Source organism: Zonotrichia leucophrys, chromosome 5 (genome assembly GCF_028769735.1).
Source record: "Zonotrichia leucophrys gambelii isolate GWCS_2022_RI chromosome 5, RI_Zleu_2.0, whole genome shotgun sequence".
Taxonomy (NCBI): domain Eukaryota; kingdom Metazoa; phylum Chordata; class Aves; order Passeriformes; family Passerellidae; genus Zonotrichia; species Zonotrichia leucophrys.
This window is the reverse complement of record NC_088175.1, coordinates 28,564,631-28,583,902: the sequence shown is the minus strand read 5'-3', so window position 1 is coordinate 28,583,902 and position 19,272 is coordinate 28,564,631. Positions and strand designations below refer to the sequence as shown.

At 41.6% G+C, this 19,272-nt stretch overlaps 1 protein-coding gene across 1 annotated transcript in view; it reads left to right on the top strand.

The window, feature by feature from the left end:
• The first annotated feature begins 4,077 nt into the window (after positions 1-4,077).
• DCAF5 (DDB1 and CUL4 associated factor 5) overlaps positions 4,078-19,272 on the top strand; it is a 66,904-nt gene continuing 51,709 nt past the window's right edge. The window contains exons 1-3 of the mRNA XM_064714355.1: positions 4,078-4,302; positions 13,768-13,911; positions 18,123-18,159. Of these exons, the coding sequence (XP_064570425.1) occupies positions 4,089-4,302; positions 13,768-13,911; positions 18,123-18,159 (395 nt within the window). The 5' untranslated portion in view covers positions 4,078-4,088. The remainder of the gene's footprint in view (positions 4,303-13,767; positions 13,912-18,122; positions 18,160-19,272) is intronic.

The window sequence follows — 19,272 nt, the reverse complement described above, 5'->3', positions numbered from 1 at the left end:
CTTCTCAGTTTCCACTCTGGATTAACCAAAGCAAATCAAAGGTTCAACAGAACCCCAAAAAGAGTATTTAAATCTCATCCTTTCTTGCCTGACACAATCATCATGCTTCACTTAAATCCTTGGTCTTCTGTTACCCTCATACATTATCTCTGAGTTAGCTCTGGGGAAAGAAGCAGATCCATAAATCATCTGCAGAGAGATATTAATGTATTTGTATTTCAGATGAGATACCTCCCCCTGTCCAAACTCAAAACATAGTCTTCTCTCTTCTGTGAATGACTAGCAGGAAATTAGAGCTCAGCAGAGCTAGAACTCTTCCCTGAAAGCCCTCTTATTATCTTCTTTGTGAGTGTCTGTGGATAGCATCACCAGTTTACCTGCCACTCAAGCTTGTTTGTCAGCTGTCAGGTCTGACTTAAATGTCTTTGTAGATCCTAGAACCCAGGGTATATACCAGTTTGGCAGCTCCAAAACATCCTTGCAGCTAAGACCCTTGTTCTCCTGTTGATATACAAAGACTGCCCTAATACCTCTCCCTCCAGTATTAACCAAAACAGCTCCTAACACAACAGCCATTGACCAGTGGAAATGCCACAGAGCAAAGCTGACTGTAGGCCTCCTATTAATGATCAAATACACCCCAGCTATCAAATGGAAACAATGAATGCAATTTAATCTCCTAATTCAAATTTGTTCAGAAAAATGTTGAAGGGATAACTTTGTACCAGTAGACAATAAGCACCAATCAGTTATTGTCAGTCCTTCCAGAGGCAGAACAAAAAATCTGTAGCATGAACAGAAGCTAATATGAGTGTAATGTGACACCATGGCCATACCTCATACAGATCAATTTAGTACTTCTGAGAGACTGAGCTCTGCACAACCTTGGAATTAACAACTCTAAAACTGCAACCCAAGATTTTTACATATATCATTAACCACATAACTTTTCTATTTTAGGGATTCTCCTAGTTCCCTCTTCTCTATTGCATCAAACATTATTTACTTACCTTCATTTCCAAGGGCATCTACAAGTCATCCTCCTGTTCATTATCTCCCATTTCCTTTCCAGTTGACTCCTCCACTCTGTTGCCTACTTGTTGAAATTCCAGACAAAACATTTGTTGTGCTTGATTTCATGCTGTTTTTGAGACATGGAGGAGACTATGAACATGCTACAGAATTAAGCAGCTCAAGCAGTGTGTGCAGACAGACTCTGGCTTCCTGTGCCCTTTGAGTCTGGCCAGGCTCAATCCAATTTGGTCTGTGACAACCAGTCACTGTACAGCACCAATTTGTTTGGTGACAACCAGTCTCAGTACAGCACCCCCATGCTAACATGTCCCCCAGAACAGCAACTCGATGAAGTTAGATCTGTTTGACTAACTCCTGTCAGTACATCGATTTCATTGCAAGCTGCAGAATGTTCCTGTTAAAGGAGACAAAGATGCTTCACTGATGCTACTTCAGAATGACTCAGGACAACAGTCTATGTGCTTTGGAGAGATAACAGCACTCTGGCTTTATTAACATAGACATCAGTCATTTTCCAAGGAAGATATCACCCTGTATAGGCTATGGTAACTTCCTTAGGTGTTATATTCAAAATTAATTCAAAGAAAGGAAACAAGAGAGTGAAAGGAATGCTTACCAGTACAGTTTTTTAACCTATATGTTAAAAATGTCATGTCATTGAGCAGAACAGATTGACAGTCTGCTATTATTTTTCTTTTAAATTCTGCCTGCTTAGAAATGTGATTTAAAAAACACCACAAAAACAAACAAGCAGAAAAACCCTAACAAAACAAAACAAAACCAAACTCAGTTAAATCTTTCTTAAAAATCCTGAACCAGGGGCTTAGGAAATAGTTTTATTTCTATGCAAAATCATTTAAGTATACAGCTTTCCTAGAGACTGGATCCAGAATGGGGAGTAAAAGCAACGGAGATTTTATTATATTGCATATTTCTTTCAGTACAGAAACCAAAGGTACTCAGATATTCGACCTGAACGATACTTTAGGAAAGGGGGAAAAGTGAAATCTTGCTGAGTGAGCAACAATTTCTGATATAATTGTAATGGTGCAGAATATCATGGCATGCAAGGAACAAAGATATGAAATGTGATTTTATAGCAATGTCTGAAGCTTACCTGTGTCTGAAGCTAAGGTAATAAACACAAACTATGATGGACAGTGTCTTTGCCTCTCTATAGTGAGGGTGGCTAGGCATGCTACATGGCAGTAGTTGGCCATCAACAACTGTAACTAGAAAACATCCTTATGTATGGTTCAGATTAGAAGAGATTAACTGCTTTGTTTTCACTTCAGTTGTGAAGCATTGTTAATTGTTAATGTTAACACTGTTAATGTAACTTCTTACATTCTTTTTTTATTCCCAATTAGAAGAGAAAGTTTTTTATTTACTTTTGTTATGTGTTAAAATTAAGGCTATAGTGTTGTCAAATAAAAAGCTTGGTCTATGCGGGGTTTAATGCTCTTTCTATAATCTTAACCAAGAAGAAACCCAAAGCACTTAAGTGACTTTTTATAATGAAATAATTTCTATTTCTATGGAAAAGCTGTCACCGGAATATGGCAGCAGTCTAAGAGTACTCAGTCATCTTGCCACATCACAGTTTATGTCAGGGAGGGTTTTCCCCACTGCTTATTTTAAAGTTTCAAGACTCCTAATTCCCAGCAGATGCAGTGCTACACAAAGATGGCCAGGATGGTCAGGCTAATTCCTCTCACCTTCTGAAAACTGGATCTTCCCTAGGTACTGTTGCCATGGGGAAATACAGACCTGAAAGTCCCAAGCTGCTCATTTTGTGCACAGGCAGCATGCAGTCAGCTGCAAGGTGGGACTGGGGGCCTGTGCAGCACCTCAGGGACATCACCCTTTGAATGACACTCCTGTTGCCTGACATGGTATCAGATGTTACCTGAGAAGTACAGGGTCTCGTGAAAGAGAAAAGATATTCTTATTCCAGTAAGGTAAAGGTTGGGGTATTGTTAAACAGTGAAGGACAACACAGGTCACTTCCACCTGGTTAGCCAGCTGGGTTTTAGGGGTTAGTTGACACTGCAGGATAAGAGAAGAAAATTTATCGGCACTTTGAGCAGTCTTCCAAGGGCTGCAGAAAGGTCTACTGACTCACTTGAGATGGGGCAGCCCTCCTGTTTTCAGTGTTGCTCGGGAAGGAGCAGCAGAAAGCAAGCTATGAAACCCATAATAACTATAATAGAGAAAACAACTACCACAACAACAAAAACCCCTTCAAACTAAATTCTAAAGCCATAATGCTTTGAATTCCCGTAGAAATCACTCAGCATTTATAGAGGACAAGCCCCACTGTAAACAGCCCCCGCACTTGAGTTGTTTTTCCCCTCATCCTCCCTCCGGTGCGTTGCCCGCCCGTTGCCTCCAGGCGGGCCGGCCGTGGCTCCGGAGCGCTGCCCTTCCATTCCCCGCTCCACGGGAGCACCTGCCTGCCCGCCCGCCGCCACCTCCCCGCCGGCCGCGGGGCTGCACCGGCACGGCTCACTCCGCCGGGCGGCCCGAGCGGCGGCGGGGCGCGTCCTCCCGCGGCTCCTCCGAGAGACGGGCGCACCCGTTCCCCGGCAGCTCCTCCGAGTGGCGAACAGGTCCTTCCCCGAAAAGGTCCCCGGAGCGGCGAGTGTGTCCGGCCCCCTGGAAGTTCCCGCAGCGGCGAATGTGTCCTTGCCCCGGGAGGTCCTTGGAGTGGCGAACGTGTCCGTCCGTCCCCGGAGTGGCGAACGTTACCGTCCCCCCGCAGGAGCGAGGGTGTCTGTCCCCCGCGCCGCTCCAGCAGCGAGTTAACCGGCGGCGGCGCCACGCTAGAGCCGGGCCGGGAGGCGCGGGCTGCAGCTGAGGATCAGCTGCTGAGGGAAGCGGGGAGGAGCCAGCGGGATCAGGAAGCGGCGGAGTGTCTAACACCTCTCTGCCATGGCTGGCTAAAGAAAAATCATCATAACCATAACAAGGGGGGAAGCGGGGGAGGGGAGGCGGCGGCGGGGGAAGGGGCGGCGGGGGAAGGAGCGGCGGGGAGCGGCGCAGGCGGCAGCATGAGGAGGAGAGGCAGCCGGGGGGGCAGCATGCGGTCGGTGGTGGGGTTCCTGTCCCAGCGGGGCTTGGAGGGGGACCCCCTGCTCACCCACGACTTCCAGCGAAGACGCCTGCGGGGCTGCAGGAACCTCTACAAGAAGGACCTCCTGGGCCACTTCGGCTGTGTCAATGCCATTGAATTCTCCAACAATGGAGGCCAGTGGCTGGTCTCAGGTAAAGCGAACGCTCCCGTCCCTCGCCCCCTCCCGCCACCCCCTCCCCAGGAAGCATCTTCTTCCCCGGCCGCCTCCCCTGCGGCCCGGGGGAGGGAAGCCGCGGCAGCGCTGCTCAGAGCCGTTTGCCAAATCCACCGGTGCCCGGGAATGATGTTTTCTCAAGTAGAGATCTAAAATGGTTGACAGGTTTTAAATTCTACTATTATCGGGGGGGGAACCCTGGTCAAAGTTTTTACGAGAGTGTTTCCCGGGCGCTGGGGGTGGGAGCTAGGGGTGCCCTTTTATTTGATGGCTCGCATGTCTTTCCTCTTAAAAGAGGATTTTCTTATTTTGGGGGGATGACGACGGGGGAGAAGAAGCATCCCCTCGGCGCTCATTGTGGGCACAGAGTGACATTTGTCAGCGTCGTGCCCCGGGCCGGTGGTCAGCAATCGCTGCCAGGGGCGGGCGGCGGCCCCGAGTTTGGCCGGGGGGGCTGCAGTACCGCTCGGCATCGGGCGGGAACAGGATCGGTTTAATCGGAGGACTGGTCACTTTGGGGCCACCCCCACCCCATCTTCTTTTGGGGGAGGGGAATCGGGTTTTGTTTTGTTCCTCCTCCCTCCCCTCGCTGGGCGCGTTTGTGAAAGAGGGGGATATATTTGTGGTGATGGTTTTTGGCTTAAGGTCCCCTCTGTAGCCTGCCTGGGGCTGAGGGAGCCATAGGGGTGGGGGATGCTGTCAGGTAGGAGGGAGGCGAGGGCTTGACATCAGCTGCGACACCGAGGACGGGGAAAAGCTCTGCACCCCCAGCCAGGGAGGGGCTGCAGGGCTCGGCGGCCGACTGACCGCCTCCCCCCACCCCAGCAGCGCTTGGTGCAGGTGCCTCTTCCTGCTTCCCCGCCTCCGGGCTCCGAGGGGCGGCAGGGGAAGGAGGCAACTTGAGGCCGGGGCCTGGCCGGGCGCTGCAGGCCGCGGTCTCCTCGGGCGGCTCTTAGCGACAGGCCGGGGAATCGCGGGCCGATCCCGCCCGCGGCGCCCCGGGGGCTCGGCCGCTCAGGGGTCGCGGCGCTCTTCTCCCGCCAAGCCCTCGGACCCCGCGCTCCTCTGCGAGGGGACAGAGACCTTCGAGCGGCGGGGAGGGAGCTGCCGGCCCCGGAGGGACCGCTTGTATCGCGCCGCCCCGGGCAGGGCAGGGCCGCCGAGCGCGGTGTCCATTGCAGGCCGCGGTCGGGGGGCGTTCTGTCCCGGCCGCCCCTCGCCCCCCGGGACGGCGGGCTGCAGGGAGCCGCCCTCCCTGCCCTGCTCTCCCGCGGCCGGGGCTGCCCACAGGGGCCGGGCAGCAGCGGGAAAGGCCCGATCCCCGTCGTGTGGGGCAGCTGCCCTCGGGGGAATCGCACAGGTCCTTGGCAGCTCTGTGCAGAGTGGTCTCGCTTGCCAGGGGGTTGCTGACCTGGTTATTAACTGAGGGCCTCGGTTTTGCCTGTCTACCTTGTGAGCAGCGACAGGGCTACTGAGGAATGTGATGAGGGCATGGCTGAGCAGTGTACTGCCTTGCCGTGGTCTCTGGGCAGAGGTGAAGTGTATCACACAATGGTATCAGTAATAACTTCAGAGAGCATTCAATAAAAAGTTTTTGTGACTGGTTACTTTTAAGCAAGGGCAGAATAGAAACCCTGTATAAACATGGAGTGGAAGCTGATACAGTGAAACCTTCCTAAATTTAACATTCTTACCTGAAGAAACTTCAAGCATATTTCCAGTGATTTCTAAGTCAGTGTCCGTGAAGGATCTTAGTGTTACAGTTAGGGATTCTTTTATCTTTATGCACATCCTGCTTCTGAGAAATGCATCCATTTAGCTTGTGAATATATGTGTGTATACATACATACATACACACATATATATGTATATAAACATGAGTGTGTATTGGAAAGGGAATGGGGATTCACCCATTCTGAAGTTCCCGATTGTCCCAGTTGTTATACTGGTTTGTACTGGTCCTTCTCCCGTAGAAAGTAGAGTGATGCATTTTTACTTATTAAGTGCTACAGAGAACTCAAGTGTGTCTGCTTTTTTTTTTTTTTTCAAATTATTTTCCATAATAAGTGATGGAAACACCACTAGTATTTTCTGTTCTTCTTGCTCAAGAAGGCCTCAGGATATACTTTAGGTCTTGCCATATCTTCAATGCACTTACCTGTATTGACATCCATTCTTTAGGCATAAGCATAAGCAGTCCAGGGCTGAAATGGACTTTTAAGAATTAATTTTGTTCAAACTGCCTGAATCAAGGTAGTTGCAGTGAAAGAATGAAGGCAGAGTTCACATCTAGTGGATATCTAAAAAGTATATGTAAAAGGAAGGCTTTCAAGCAATGTTCAGTTTTCTATTTCCTAGCTTTTCATAGAGCTTCAGAATGTTCAAAGAGGGTAAGGTTTTCCTCCATATGTAGTATTTACATGGTGCTGGAGTTCTACTCTCCTAAAAAAAATAAATTACATGTGCTAGCAGTACACAACTTTGGGACAAACAAGAACAGATGACCTTAAGTCTGACCTTCTACTGATGCCCTGAGAAAATGAAGAGCTCTAATTATGCTAACTTTCTTTTTAAAAAGTTTCATGCTATCCATGATGACCATAATATCTAGAATGATTTATGGGCCATAGCAAAAACATGCAGGTGCTTTGTGCTTCAGACAAAAACAAGAAATTAAAAGTCAAAATATTTCTGGATATGCTGTAAAATTGCACACCATTATAAGACTAAGCCTCATTAAAATTATACTCAAAGCACTCCTCTTAATAAAGGCCATACTTGATCCTGAAGCTCTGAGAAGTAGCAACAGCAGGAAGAAAAGCAATGAGGAAAGGAGGGGTGTGAGCAGCCTCTACTCTGAAGTTTTGTAGAATACTTGCTTCTAAAGACTTCCAAATACAGGTAAAACCTTAGAATTGGTGGCATGAGGGTCTCTCATCCCTCCAAATAGTCAGCACAGAGAAGTAAGGATGAGCTGTTGGATGCTTCTAACTGCGTGTATAACAGCTGAGAGATTCAACAGCTATGTTGGAGTGCATGAAAAGGGAGAGTGCAAGCAGTCTTTTCAGTTGTTCAGTCTTAAGTAATCTGTATATTCTTAACCTAGAGAGTCTCCTTTGGCTGATTGACTTGTTAACAACATAAACCTTGTTAGAGCTGTTTGAAGTACAGCTGGTACAGTGCATTCATAGTGGCTGTACCAATGCCATTGAAATACTAGCCTGCATCCAAGTTAGTGCTGTTCTCATCACTTGGCTGGAATACTTTCCTTGGGTACGTGTCCCACTTGTTTGGGGTTTTTTTGTTGGTTTTTTTTTTTTTTTTTTTAATGTGTCTCCCAGAAGCAAGTCTGTAATGGTAATGATTACTGTTTCAGTAAACAATTGAAACTGCTTAAACAAGGTTTGTTATTGCAGTGACAGATAATTTTCCTATTAGGATTTTTGAGAGAACTTTGGTGGGGACAAGCCTCAGCAGGCCCTCCAAAAGCATGTTTGAAACTTTTTAGTATCTTAACTTCTTGAAATTTTGTATTGGAAAGTACATGTTTAATAGTATTTATTTTTGTTCATAACCATGTTTCAAAGTAAAAAAGTTGAGGTCCACAGATTGAATTGGAGGCCAGGCTAGAGGTTCTTTCTGTGCCTGTGTGACACCTCAACATTGTCACTTTATAGAGGGGAGGAAGGGCAGAGATTAATGTTTTGGAACAGGGGTGCTAGAAGAAGGGACTGACATAAGGACAAGAATTTTTAAAAATTGAAATAATTGGAAAGAGAAGGTAAACACGCAGGAGAAGATGTAGTGTGACAAGCATAAAAAAACTACCTGTAGAATGACACAAGGGAAGAGGAAAGCTTAACATATAAAACATGGCAAAGTGGGTTGAAATTGGTTAAAACTTGCTTCTGGATGGAGTTGAATGATTCTATTGGGTCTTTGCAACACTTTACATACTAGATGGTGTTTTTAACAGTTTGAGAAATGTGTGACTGTCCATGCGTGGAAATTAAAATTACTGTGTAGTGGTATGCAACCAACTGATTCCCTCACATTTGCCAAGCATCTCCTGCAATTTGACTTCTTAAAACTCAGCTTTACTTGGTCTGTGTAATAGTCTTCCATCCTTAGGTTTGGTGGATATGTTTTCCTGTTTGTTTATCTGACTGTCATTTTTCATGCCTGCTATCTTTTATAAACATGAGTATCTTTATCAGAGCCTCCCACTTTTTTTTTTTTTTTCATACTTTAAACTGCATGTTCAAGATAACTTCTGGGAAGTACTGTAATTTTCTCTTGGCTTTTTTTTTTTCCTCCTACCAGATAATGCAAAAGTAAATAGCTGCTCCAAGATCCTAAATTTCTGAGGGTGCTAGAAAGTATTGGAAATGCATCTGGCATTTAGTTTTTACATAAATCTGAAGGAACATGAGCCTAAAATGGGAATGAGGTGACTTTAGCAAAAGCTGTGGAGTTTTACTTCTGAATAAGGGGATTGTGTATCAAGTATGTTTTAAGGAGGAATGCTCTGATTTTTATTTGTTTGTATCAAACAGAATTCTGTGTGAGGAGGGATATTAGGTTCAGTTACTACATCATGTTTTAATTAAAGTCTGAGAAATTATAAAATTTCTCAGGAAAGATAGGATCAGGCAGCAATAATGTCAGGAGATAGGAGTTGAAATTCAAGTTAATTAAGATACATTACATGGGGAAAAATGTCATGTGTTTTGAGAAGGACAAGTGCAACCTAAAGCATGTGAATAAAAATGGTTGACTCTACAAATACACCATGGAGACTAGCCCATAGTCATGTAAAATAGGATCCAAATGTATATATAAATGTATATTTATCACAACATAAGTATGATCAGACATGACAAAGTCTGAAGTAAACCTGCTTGGTGCTGTTGGGGCCTCAAATAGAGTGCTGTGCTCAGTTTTGGGCACTGTACTTTGAGAAAGATTTGCCCAAACTGAGAAAATTCAGAAGAGGGCATGAATAATGATCAGATGCCTAGAAAAATGAAATGGTGAAAGAAAGGGGTCCATTTAGTCTGCAGAAAGAACAGCTGAGTAGAAATGCAAGTCCTGAGCTGCATAAAGGTGGTTTTAATTATTATTATGTGAAGTTGTAAACTCTTTTTTTTTTTTGTCTAGTGGGAATAGGATGAAGAAATGGTCTCAAATTGTAGGAAGAAAGATTTTTAGGATGCTGTTTGATCTTGCACTTTCTCTTCATCCTGCAACTCATTCACTTATTTCTCCTCTTCATTGTTTGCACTGTGGCACTTTCTTAATTTAAAGCCTGAAACTGGTATGATGGAAGCATCTGATCAGGGGGACAGAATAGGTAGGGAAAGGTTGTTTGTCTGTCTGCTGCTTTTCTGTCAGGTCAGCTTCTTTAGTTTACCCTGTGCATGGATGGCCGCTGAATCTGATGGAGGGGAAAGTAGCAGGAGCAAATGGCAAGGGGAGTGCGATTATATGTAATGTCAAACTGCACCCTCAGGCTTGCTATTATAATAGGCTAATCTGCCTAACGGCAAGGGGAATGAAAAACTGAAATAGGCTGCCTGAGGAAGGTATGAAATCTACCTCAGCAGTGTTTTTCTAAGAGCAAACTAGAGACTTTTCTTCTGGGAATAATTCTGACAGAGCCTGGCCTTTTGCCTTTGGCCAAGGCCAACTAAGTGATCAGCTTCTTGAAATACCATTCAGTCCTGTTTTCTGTGATTCATGCAACTTCTGAAGTAGATACAAGCAATAAGACTAATCTTTTATGTCATGATTTAGAAGTATTGCCCACTTGCCATGAAGGTTCTTTTAGCAGGTGGACCTGGTATATAGGAGATAAAGGGGTGCTGTGGTATTGAGCTTTGTCCACGATCAGCAAGGTTAATGCACTTAAAAACTGCAGTTTTTCAGTACTGACTGGTATGATTTTGAAGTGCTTCTGTTAGCACACAGGAGCTCAAGTGTGTTTCATGAGCTGTGCAGATACTGTTTGGACTAGATTTACCTTTGGCAAGGGTATGCTCTGGCCCCCTTCAAACTATTCTAGGTCTAAAATGAGTAGATTTCTCTTACTGCATCTCTGGTTTTGAAAGTTTCTACAGGTTTGACCCTGATCCTGTAATGAGCACTGAAGTACTTGACTAATTAAATACTTTTAAATGTGGTTCCTTTCTGTAAAATAACTGTAGAATGGCATTGTGTAGTTCTTAGCTGGGTGACACAAACTTTTACTTTTCAAATTGTCATTCATACACTCCTAAAATCATTGTCAGTCATACAGTCCCAAACAGAAGCTGCAAAATAAGGTGAAAGTGAAGCTATTTCCACATTAAAGATGTTGAACTTACTGTTTCTGGCACCATGGACTGAAAAATTACAAATTCTCTGTGGATCTTCAATTTCCAGAAAATCCACATGTGAAGCCTTGCTAAGGTATTTGAACATGAAACCATATGTCCAGATGTTCCAGATATGATCATTGTCTATGCTCTATATTATTTTAAGAATGTGGCTTCCACTTCAGTTGTAGAGTTGATGAACATGCACAATAAATTCACCATAAATTGAGAGCACTTTAATTAACCTGCATTTGCCAATCTACTGCACAGAACAAATGCTACAGACCTGAAGTTTCCTATAATTCTCAGACTTGTAACTTATGTTGCATAATATGTACGTAGTTTGTGTCTGATGAATCATAGTTTCTTTCTACAGAGCATAAAAACTATATATTCACCTTTTCTTTACTTTCTCCCTGTATACCTGCCCATACATGTGCACCTCCCTCCTTTCTTCCCTCTTATGGGAAGAGTCAGGTTTGGGTGATGGAGATTGCATTTGCTGGTTTCTGTCACTTGAGACTTGTCTTTTCTTAGGTATTATTTGCGTGTGACTTAACACAGATTGTTCTCTTGTGTGGGGATGTAGGGATTGCTGAAGTGTCTTATTTGCCACAAATCCTCTGTGGCCCAACACATTGGGTAACTTTTTCTTTCTGGTGGAACTGGCCTTGAGTCAGAAGTATTTCTAGAAGAGCTAAATTGGGATTAGAAGGGAACACACTTTCAACATAGTAACGTTATTATTTTGTTAAACTTTTATGTCTCAGTGGAATATGAGAGGAATAAAGCTGAGGAGTGAGCAGGTGTAGAAGTTCCCAAAGACAATGCATAGAGAGTATGTAGATGGAGGAGGGACAGCTCTGCATGAGTGTGGAGAGCATTTAAAAGCTCCTAAAATATGGAATGTGCCTCCACCAAAGTTTCATGGAAGCCTAGGTGTCTGGTAGAGGGAGACATTTGTATTCAATAGGAAAAGCAGTTTCCCAGGCAAACACGTACTAAGGAACTTATAAAATAGTAGGTAGTGGCAACTTTTCACACTATCAAACACTTTTCTGCACAGGTTGCAAATTATCCTACTCCTACCATGCTGTATGTGTGCTGGGAACTACAGTAGTGCTTGTTTTCTATAGATATCTTAATTATTTTATTTTTATCTGGACAGTGGTTGGTGGAAATGATTATGAGTTTACTGTTAAAGTGAGACACCAAGATGGCTATGCTGTTTGGTAGGAAGATGCGTAGACTTTCTGCAGTGGTTTTGCAAATTAGTTTGCTATGGTAACAAATAACAACAATATGTTAGTGTGTTTTGCCCTGAAACGTCTTTTACAGAAGGCAATAAGTGAAGTCTGATAGAAGCAATGTTGGCATTCACCTGGGCTAAATGTTGCTTAAATATTTTTTCAGGGAGTGATAGCATTATGACGTGGTGGTGGGCAGCTTTGGGAAGTAGTTATGTTCAGTGTGACAGTTGCTTCTTGATCTTAACTTGAATATTGTGGTCATATGTTTCAACACTCATGTATTTCTATGTCTCCTTGTTATAAGCTCATCTGTAATCACAAGAGTGCAAATACAACTTTCTCTCCTATTTCTAGACAGAAATGAATATAAGTTTCCAACAGTTTAGTTGACCATAAATTACTGTGAGATTTTTGGATCCATCAAATTTGACTCGTTCTTAGTAGCTATCAAATGCATCACAAATCTTTGTATCATGTACTCTTGTTTGATGTGTGAAGTACAAAATCAGGAGGAGGAATGCCCAATTTCATGGAGCATGGGTAATCATAACATGCTGCTGTACTGTCTATCAAAGTGTCATAAAATCTGTTAGGAGACTCAAAGGATGAGAGACTGTTTACTTGTAGGATGTTTGACATAACTCAGTTCCACAGGAAAATTTCTTAATAGCAACATATGATGTGAAAATTCTGAGAAATCTGATTAACGGTAGTAATGAGATCTATTTATGCATTTACTTGTTTTGTAAGTAAACAGCACACCAAGAAATTTTGGTTTGATTTTTTTTTTCTTTTTGATGCCTTTGTCCTCTGAATAGCAGCTCAAAAGACTCTGAGTTTAGGCTTTTGCTTGTGCAAAGAATAAGTAAAATGTTTTAACTGCAATCAGCATATTTCTGGTGTCACTTTTCAATTCTGATGCCATTCTCTTTCATTTGTTATAAAAGACAGATACAAAAAATATTTTGAGTCTGACTTGGAGAAACCTTTTTCAGATTTTGCAGGTATTTAAGATTGCTGCTGAGAATGCTGACCAGTACAAGAGTATCTTGATTTTTTTCTCTTTTACTAATAAATAATAACTTAATGCAGTTGAAACACATGCAGTCTAATATTTATTTTATATATAACTGTTTGTTAGAGCTCTGAACTGAGAACTGCATGTAGGCAAACAATTAGGAGTACAGCAAGATGTAAAGCAAGAGATTTGAACTTCCTTTCCAGGTACTCTCTTTGTCAGGATTTCACCTCAGAAATATCTGTCTTAACCTTTACAGGTCAGAAAATTGGTGTAACTGTGTGTGCTGAAGACTTCTGAATGCTTCAGTAATTTTTTTTATCTTTATCAGTCCTGAGCCAACCTATGCCATGATGGGTTTGCAAAGACTGCTGGAGGATATATAGTTGTCAGTGAAAGGGGGAAAAAGTTCATGTTTTATGAATAACACAAGCAATGCTGGCAACAAGGAGTTGGTGTAGAAGCATATGTGGATTTGGCATGTAATTCATCTACAGCTTGCCATGGAATTCTACACAGCAGTAAATTTCTGGGTTTCCAGGTTGCTATAGGTTGTCACTATGTGTTGGCAGAATGGCAACTGTTTAATTCAAACTTTTTCTGCTGATTGCTCTGTTGTCATTAATTTTAATTGAATACCTGACTGCATGACATCTTAATGTAAATGTGTGCCTATATATCCAAGAAGGCATACATTTTTTATGCTAATTAAGGTTTTAGCAAAGCTTTCTATGAATAGCTGCAGAGTTAAATAACTTGTCTATAATCAATTTACACATGGCTCAGGCAGTAATGTACATTTCCTTTATTTCTTCCAGGAGGGGATGACCGCCGAGTCTTACTTTGGCACATGGAAGAAGCCATCCACTCAAGAGTCAAACCAGTTCAGCTGAAAGGGGAGCATCACTCTAACATCTTCTGCCTAGCTTTTAACAGTGGCAATACAAAAGTGTTCTCTGGAGGTAAGGAAGGAAGAGCACCCCGATTTCACATGAATATGTATTGTGAATGCCTTGGAGTAGATGCCATGAGGGAATGAGTGAGATCTTGCCCCACATGAGATCTGGAAGGTGTTCTTAATCAGCAATTGTAAATTTTTTGAGAACAGGGAATCCTTTAGCTAACAGAACATTTTCAAATTTGTCATGTGTTTTTTCAAACCCTGATGTAAGCTCATCCTGTCTCAAACCATCATCAGAATCCTGGGTCCAGTCTTCCTCTACTTGTGCTGAAGACTGTGGAAAACATTGTCTTTGTTACTCCCTCTTAACTGTACTAAGAGCAGACCCTGCATTCTCTCTGGCACCCAAGCCTGATGCTTGAAAATCTTTTCTGCCACTGTGATTTCAATGCACCCTTAGATGGCTCATGAAGGACTATTGCCATCTATTGGTGGCTGATATTTTCTTAGACCCTGTTTCAGTTCTTACTGGTAAGCCTCTGCCTTTTAGAGCTGTTGGCACATTGGGTTCTGATAACCTTTGATGCTCTCATTTCTTTTTAATATAAATCTACTTTTTAATATAAATCTACTTTTTAATAGAAAGTATAATTCAGTCTGAAAACTAAGGTAAGGGAAGTGGACATATACTTGCTCTGGGGAAATAGTTTCTCTAATTTAGGTCCATTTCACCACTTGATTTTTAAAGTGTTGTGATAGGCAGGAAAATTGAATTGTGAAGAAAAAGGCACAGAAGTGTCAATGCAGTCGAGTGCCATTTTCTGCTGTACTTCATTTCCATGATCTAACATGGTCACAGAATAGGTGACAATTTGTGTCTTTTGTCAGTATGTCCATTAACGTACAGCTAGACTTACTTTGGGTACTATGAGACTCCTGGGTCAAAGCCCTTCATTACCTTTTTGGCTCAATATTTGTGAACTGTAAATCAATGCTAGAGATTGATTCTGAGTGCATGTGAATGGTGGAAGCTTCTCATCATTCAATGTTGTGTTAAAATTATAATATCCCTTAGAAAAAGAAATGACAAAGCTTAAGCTGGTGTCAAATTTCAGGGATGAAATTATTCAGTTATACTTCTCAGGTGGAATAAACCCCTAGACTGTCAAATAGCAATGCCTATCTTCTTATTCTGGGGTCTGCTGTTTGTTTTATGAGAAAAATAGCAGTTCATGCTGTCTTCAAATGAATATATCTGCACAAGTGATTCCAGGGAATTCTGGGCCAGAGTCTCTTACTTTCGTTTGAATTCAGATAAATGGAACCTTACATGAATATTCAAGAAATGAAGAGTGCCAAATCTTGCTTGACTAGCTGGAGTGGTATTTTTTCATGTCCAACTCAGCCCTCTGTCCATTGGGCTTTGCTGTCAGAGGCTGCTGTTTTCACAGGAAAGGCAGAAGAGTGTTGTGATTGTACCTTGTTACTGAAGTTAACACCTGCAGTTAAAGATTTAAATAATTGGTTATGGTGGATTTTTGCTAAGATGCCAGGTTAGATGAGCTGTGACAGCTGATGCACAGAGAAACTGGCCGTTCTCATATCTTTTTCCTCCTCCAGTTTGCATAAAAACACTGTGCCTCTGCCAGAAATTATTTCCATTGGAGGAGTCAGGAACTCTTTCATTTCCTCCATCAAGATTCAGTGAGCTCATCTGCAAGGGCTAAGAGTCTGACTCTTGGATCCCTTGTAAAGAGTCATTTTGCTGCATGGCTTAGATGTACCATCTGTTTTATCTCTGCTGGTAAAATGGGGCTAGCTATATTTATTCTCTCAATGGTCTTCTGGGAGATTCTTAAAAAGTCTAAAATTGTGGGTTCTAAGATCTACTGATTGTCACACAGTCACCCACACTTGAGTTTGGAGTTGTATTTAAATCATAGAAGTTGGAATACTTAAAAAATAATACTTAAAAACCCCCAAAACTAAAAATTGGCATATGTAAACTAGCACAAATCACATGGAACTCAATTTTTTCTGTAAATAAATGACTGCCAATGATTAATGACTGAGGATCTGATGACCTTTCTCTAAAGCAAGTCTTGATAATAAAGGAGAAGGGATTTTCCACTTCAGTACAAATTGGATTGTATCCAAGGAATTTCAGAGCTCTTTGCTTTGAAGCAGCAAGCACCCCATGTAGCTATTACAAAAATGGAAGGCAGGAACTGAATGGACAATGTTTTGCATGTAATCTCTGGAGGAAAAAACTGTCCCAAAAAAGTTCTCATCTCTGGAGGATTTTTTTGCCCTTCTCTGTCCACACACACTGAGAGTACAGCAACATTTGAAATGCAAGATCCCTTCCTAGTAAACTACATGGACTTTTTTTTTTTTATTTGCACTTAATATTCGGTATATGAAAAGCTGAAATTGACCTACAGGAAATTGAATTTGTTTTTTTAGTGCTTATATGATAGATATGGGGTTTAGGCCACCTTAACTGTGCTCCTCTGTATGTGCTCTGTGGTATTTCACTCTTACAAGTTTAACTGAAGGGAATGGCAGATTCTTCCTGTCTTTCTGATTGTTATAACTGCAGTTATCAAAACAAGAGAGATTATAAATGACACAGTTGTACACAACTATGACCCAGTTAGTCTCAATGAAGAATGAATTCTTCAGTGTTAAAGTAAAAACAGTGTAAGTGGGAATCCCCCTCTGGGTTGAGTAGCAGTGGTGTTTTCTGCAGGGATGAATCCTTACCAGAAGCATCCAGTTTGTTGTTAGATTTTTGTCACCACTTTCTCCTCCCACACACAGAACAGAGGAAAACAGTGGTTATTCCACTCTCATTCTTTCTTTCCCATTTTGGAGCTTGTGATGGAAGGGAATTTGATCCCATGATGACTGGATGCCTGAAACCAAACAACTGGAATGATTCTTTTGTTCATACTGGATGGAGACTGAAGAGTGTCTGCTGGAGGAAGTTTTGTCATTGGAGAAACTGAGCTGTGTTTTGCTGGTGAAATATGTAGGCACTAGAGTAGTTTTACTAGGGATGAACAGTGTGTAATAATATATAATGGGCAGTTCTAAATACAATTAATGACCAAAGGACACTTGCACTTAAGTGCCTTGTTTATTGTACCATGGAAAAGATGAGTTACTACAGTAATCCAAGACTGGCACAATTTTACTAGGAGCCTGGGCAAAGAGGAAATGGTTGTAGAAAATCTCATACCTCACTTGTCAAAGAGAAACTTTCTCATGTTTCTCTGTTGAGGCAGAATACAACGGAAATATGTATGGGACAAATGAAAATTGAGTCAATTGAACATTTAAGAATGTTCATAACATGAAATCTTGCTCCTTCTGAACCTCTGTCTTTAGTGTGCATTAGGAAAGCTTCACAACTACAAAGATATACAGAGCATAAAAATATGACTTTGCTTTCTGGTTATGGGTTTTTTTTTTCTGAATTAAATATAAAAGTGTGTGTGTGTCCTTAAATATTTAAAAGAGGAGGTGCCAAATTTAGGTAATGAAATATTCAGCACATAGACTAAAAAAAAAATCTGTTGTTATAGCTTGAAAAACTCTGCATGAGCTATTGGAATTACCTGGTGGCTGTGACCCTCTTAGCCCCTGTACATGTGGTTAGCTTCCATTGTATTCAATTGGTGTGATCAAAGTGACAAGATTGTCTGGTTACTTGGTTTTGGTTTTTGTTTTGTTACAGAAAAAATTACATTGCCTGCCACATTCACACCTTCTCAATGGTTGCAAAACCCTGAGTGCTGGCAGTGTTATCTGGCAATATTTGATCGGGGAGCCATATGCATGTCATTCATGACATCCCTTTTCACTTTTCACACTCTTTTTGTGGAGCATCCTTTGAGCAGGAAGAAAGATGTGTTTTCATCAGAGTTTAAAGTCTTCTGTTGCTTTATGTAATGGTCTTTATTGCAAATCTCAAAACTTAAGCTCAAACTGGACAAAGAATGATAAGTAACATATTGAAATAGAATTATTTGTTGAGCAGTAGCAGATGAAACAGGTTGGTGCATTTGGTCATGACTGGCGATATCACGGGGAACCTTTCATATAACTGAGCAGGGGTTAACCACGTAGCCACTGAGCTGGTCTTCTCTGTTCCAATATTGGTTTTGAAATTGTAAATTTTTTTTAAAAAGTGGTTTGTGTTTTTTTCACAATAATGCTTTTTAATCACTAGAACATGGTGTTAATTGCTTATATTTCTCTTTTCAGGCAATGATGAACAAGTTATACTCCATGATGTTGAAAGGTAAATACACTGTGTTTCCACTGCTTCAAGAACTCCTTTAATGTCAACTCACTGGAGGCATTTTCTGTTTTAAATTAATGGTTTAGGAGAACCGTGTTTTAATACTGAAATTTGTTTTTTATTTATCTAAATTCATAACTGGAATGAAGTATTTCCTATCACCCCATTTTCTTTTTCAGCACCTGGGTTCTGTATTATTTTGACCTCAGGAAAGAGAATGATTATTAACTATATATGCTCTCCTGCAGACAGCACAGTAGGTTCTGAGTAGATTATTCTGGCACATAAACAACTGTTGCCACATACAGACTTCTTGTTTCTCAACAGACTCACCTGACCTGTGTTTAAGATGGCTAGTGCTTGACCTATCTAACTTCCTTTTTAAACTTTGGATGCAGCTGCCTGATTCTCCACACTGACATGCAGAATATTGCTTTTGGCACTTACTTTCTGCCAAAACTGTAAAACAGTTGGGAATTGGGCTTTGTTGTGCTACATCAAGATTAGGCTGTTATTCAAAGTATAATTAATACAGTAGTGGTAATATATTGAATTGGACTTCTCTAGACATTGTGTAGAGCTTACTGCTTTTGAAGTAAAAAAACTTTAGAATTTTGGTCTGTGCGAATAACTTCTACAGATTTAAGTGTTCACCATTGATTTAACATGAACTCAACAAAATAAAGAAAAAGCAGGAAGAGATATATGTAAGAATGGAGGTAGCAAACCTTACATTTCTTTGAGTTTCCTGAGTAACATAATATGGACTTAGTTCTTGATGTGTTTTTCCAAAGCCCTTTGCATTGAATTGTTCAGTGTATATCTACCTTCAGTCCATCATGCCTTATGTCTGCATCTTGTATAAGTCTTACATGCAAGCTGGGCAAAAGTAACTTAGTCTTCTGTTCTGATGGTTTCTCAGGAATATTGTTGTTTGGGGTTTTTTGTTTGTTTGGTTTGGTTGTTTTTGGGTTTGTTGGGGTTTTTTTTGTTTGGTTGTTTTTTGGTTTGTTTTTTTTTTTTTTTTTTTTGTTGTTGTTTTTAACTTCTTAGGCCTTTTGGAAGGGATGTTTTGTTTGGTTTTTTTGGGGTGGTGTGTATTTGGTTTCTGGA